Raw genomic sequence first — 4,364 nt, 5'->3', positions numbered from 1 at the left:
CAAGTCTTCTTCTCTGCTTTTTCTGTGGCAGAATTACAGAATTACAGCGCCACATGCTGGTCTGGCATGTATACTACATCGTTTTGTGTCGGTTTCGTGTGGACGCAGATATTTCTTGAGACCAGGAGAAAAAAAAGATAGGATAGCGTAAGCTCTGGCTTTGTGTGGACGTAGCCTTAGTCCAGTAATCAGGAGCTGTTTGACAGGCTTTTTAGTGCGCGTGCTTCGGCTGTATACCCCCTCAGAAAAAGCACACGTCAGAACAGCGCGTGAATGAAATGTTTAACGGCTCTAAAGCAGATGCAAATAATGTACTTTTGTGACTGCGAATAAGTGCAGTGTCCTCTACCCCTGAGTTAACACTGATGTGAATATATGTCGCGTTGTAGCCTACAGTATATTGAGATTGAGACGGAGGCACCAGAACTGCAGCTGACTGCACTGTAGGACGATACTACGATATTTCTTCAAAAGCAGATCGTGGAGACGTTTTTATCGTCCACGATCAAAAATCGTCATATCGCACACCACTAAGCCGAACCAATGGGCAGCGTGAGTGCAAACTGCAGTAGTCTGAAAAAATTTGGATATTTGTCCTTCCGTAGCCTACTTCATCTTTAAGTGTCTCAATTCAAATCCATCGCTTCAAATCGCCTGTCCAATTCAGCCTTCAAATCGCCTGTCCAATTCAGCCAGAAATTACTCAGTCCACCATTTTATTAGCGGGTTTATAAAAAAACAACGAATATTTGTTAACTTGGTAAAGTGGGAAAATAACAAAAAGTTTTTTTTTTTGTTAAAAAAACCCCATACATTTACACTATGGGCTGGCATAGTGTAAATGTGACCTCTAAGCTGCCTTTTAGTTTAAAAATTGACATAATCATATTTCTAGCAGTGTAATAACAATGCCCTTGACAACCATTAAGTTACTCCTTCATAATGTTATATTGACTGCTGCTTTTACCAAACACATCTGTGATGCAGTCTGCATGAACTCAATACTCTGTCTCCTTTGACCTCGGCATACTGAGCGGGTCTTGTTGCTTTTGAAATGTGTCCCCTGCCTTGCATATGCCCCCTGTCTATTCTGTTATAAGATCCCAAGATCCTTTCTTACTGGATCAGCCCATGTCAGAGCAACTCTGACACCTGGAATGAAGAGTCTTTGAGTAGAGCGGAGAATTCATCCTGCTGAACAGAAATCTATGCATAGTGTTATTATTACTGTAGTATGTCACCAGATATATGCCCTGTGGTGTGTGTGTGTTTGAATACAAATGGTGTAAGGGCTGAGGAATGCCTTTGAAGTGAGCATCTACTGACACACAAAACATGTTGCCTTTCCCCATCGTTGAGTCTCAAGGATTTTGTTTGTCTGTACAGTGATAGTTAACAGAGTTTCTACTGTTGCCCATTTGTAATGAATTATTACCATGTTTTTATAATCATTATGAAAAACCGGGATTCAAAATTCCAAGACCACTCTGATAATATGGGATTTTTTTTTAATTTAAACCCAGAAATAATCAAATAAATAAATAAAACAAAGAAATGTAAAATTAAGATTGTTTTCAGAATCTAAACTTTTTTTTAGGTCTCTGCTCAAATAAGAACATTTGTGTCATTGATCATGTGATTCTTTGTATAGAAGGTCAGATGTTTTTGAAGCTCAGTGAGGCTCAAAATGATCTTTGGAGAATCATACTGGAGAATATGTTTTCATGCATCTTGAGTGGTGCTGTCATTAAAGCAAAAGACAGAAACTAAATAATAAGATATTTTGAAATTAAACTTTTTAGTCAAACTATTATAATATAATTTGTAATGGATAAAAGTGTTTAAAATAAAAGTATGCAAAGCATAAGGTCTCAGAAAATGTGACCCAATTTATCAAAATCCTCAAGATCAAAAATCTTGTGAATGTATGTATTTATTTATTTACTTTATAAAAAAATGTATTTATAAAATTTTATAAAATGTATTACATTTTATTTATAATATTAATTAGTTTGTTTTTTATTTTACTACTACTATTAATATTATTATTATTTTATTTTTTATTTTGTTGTTGTTATTTATTTTAATGTTTTTGTGGAATGTAATCTAACACAGCCCTGAAGTCGATGGCTCTTGTTTATGTAAGGTCATAAACTTCTCCTCATGGATCTCATCTAAACAAGTGTTGTTTGAGAGCATGCTATTTTAGTTCCTGCTGTTTGTTTGATGTTGTTAAAAAATAATAAATAAGAGTGAGATCCTCCTATTTCAGATCTGAATGACCAGTCACAGTTAAATGTGATCTGTCATAAATGTGATCTGAATATCAACAGTGAATTCAGTGTCTCTGTCTGTACAGGTTGGAGGCAGAAACAGCTCAGTGATGTCTCTGAATACTCTGTGCTGCGAAAGGCGGGTGGTGATCGAATGCAGAACAACCAGAGATTTGTCTTTGGAACGCCATCGGTACAAATTCAAAAATAGCCTCATAACTGTACAGCCTCAAAACTTAAACATTACATATTTAACTGGAGACTAGTGCGATAAAATTGCTTACCAACCCTGTGCAAATTTTTGCCCAATGTCAACTAAAATACAAGTTGAACTTGTATTGAACCCTGAACATTGCTACAACAATGCCTCATATGTTTTTGTCTGGTTCAGCGAGGTCTATATCACACTGACGCTGTTGACATTGGTGACCTTCCTACAGAGGTTGACAGTCCACTGTCTGTGGGTCTTAATCAAGTTCCACCCACACCGGCATTTCCTGTGACACCCCCCACTCCATATGGTAAGACTGACACTGTACTTGATGTTTGTTATGTGAGTAAGCCTTTCACTGTCTTACTAAGCTCAGTTACTAATAGCCAAAAAAATATCTCGATATTTTTTTTCATATCAGTCGATATCGATAATTCTCACGATAAATGTAAAATTTTTATTTCTTTCAAGTTTAAAGGCAGATTTTTGCTCCAATGTGAAAGTTGTAAAAACCAGATGGTTAATTGTGGTTTCAGAACATGACTAACACTTCGTTTTTGAATTCTTTACACTTCTCCAGTCATTTTTCCTTAACAAAATAAATATCTTAATAGAAAAAAATAATTTCTTAGTTCTGCATGTTCTAGTAATGAGTAATATTGTTTCAAATCAAGAAACAAGTTTGTGTTGCCTGATAATATTAATTACATTTTAATTAACATTTAATTAACATTTTTTTGTCTTTTAGAAATACACATTTGATAGTAGCTTTAGTTAGGATGCAGATGTAGATTTATGTTCATTATCAAAATCAGTAATGTCTGTAAAAATTGTAGCAATCTCATTTTTATATGGTGAAATTTAATTATTCTGACTGTTTAAGGTGTTTTTTTAACCATTGGTCTTCCATAACATACATCTAGATCATGATAATCACAGTTAAAACCCCAAATGTAGCACCTCAATACCATGGTAAAAATGTAATATGGCTTTTAGGTATTTATGAGAAACAGTAGTCTAAATACATAAATGCATAAACGCTATAGCTTAATAACAAAAAAATACTGTAATTATATTCCATTACTCCTCCTTCAATATATTTAATACATGTCTACATTAAAAAATATAATCAAATTCGACACGAATACCCACATTTCTGACACAATACCATGGTGTAGTTAGTGCTACTACAGTAAATCCATGGTAAGTGATGGCGATTTGTAGATTAAAAAGTCTTCTTACTGTATCGATGCGCACAGTGTTTCTGCTGTTTGTCAGCGCTGTTTCATCTGCATGTAAACAGAGTTATTTGTGTTCCTCGCTGAATTCAAGATCTTCACACTGGATTTCACAGCGCTGTTCTGTGTCGCGTGAGCGAGACTCATCAGCGAGTGAACACGATCTGCTCTAGTGAAGCTCGCGCCACGCCGCTGTTTGAACTTTGATCCGAGCGGATAAACGCTCCAAGTGGCGCGCTTCAAATGACTAGCGCTCTTTTGTTCCGCCTTTGCTGCATTATATCAAACATTTATCAAGCTTCTTGTTATCGTTTATCGAGGAAATCTATATCGTGCGATAATTATCGTTAACGATTTATCGCCCAGCCCTGAGCACTAGTTACTATTATAGTGCCCTTGTGTGCAGGGCCGTTTTAACCATTGGGCTAGGCGGGGCTTAAGCCCCGGGGCCCGAGCAAGGAGGGGGCCCGTGATTGGCTGTAGAGCAGATTGACAGACCATCGGTAGTGCCGATCGCCCACGCCCCTGATTTATTAGCGCTGTTATTTAGTGGAGCTTTGCCGTAAATTCCATGCATTATCATTAGTAATTCAAACGTCAAATGCGTTTATTCTATATTTAACTTTTGAACCACCTGCACGA

The 4,364-nt window shown here is 36.5% G+C and overlaps 1 protein-coding gene across 10 annotated transcripts in view; it reads left to right on the top strand.

Moving 5' to 3' along the window:
* Positions 1-4,364, top strand: part of LOC107712889 (tensin-3-like) — a 56,934-nt gene that overhangs the window by 22,321 nt on the left and 30,249 nt on the right. For all 10 annotated transcript variants that reach the window (XM_016518278.1, XM_016518281.1, XM_016518275.1 and 7 more), the window contains 2 exons: positions 2,360-2,466; positions 2,665-2,794. In XM_016518278.1, coding sequence (XP_016373764.1) covers positions 2,360-2,466; positions 2,665-2,794 — 237 coding nt within the window. The remainder of the gene's footprint in view (positions 1-2,359; positions 2,467-2,664; positions 2,795-4,364) is intronic.

The sequence above is a fragment of the Sinocyclocheilus rhinocerous genome, unplaced genomic scaffold (assembly GCF_001515625.1).
Source record: "Sinocyclocheilus rhinocerous isolate Xijiao unplaced genomic scaffold, SAMN03320098_v1.1 scaffold478, whole genome shotgun sequence".
Lineage (NCBI taxonomy): Eukaryota > Metazoa > Chordata > Actinopteri > Cypriniformes > Cyprinidae > Sinocyclocheilus > Sinocyclocheilus rhinocerous.
This window is presented reverse-complemented; position numbering and strand designations above follow the sequence as displayed.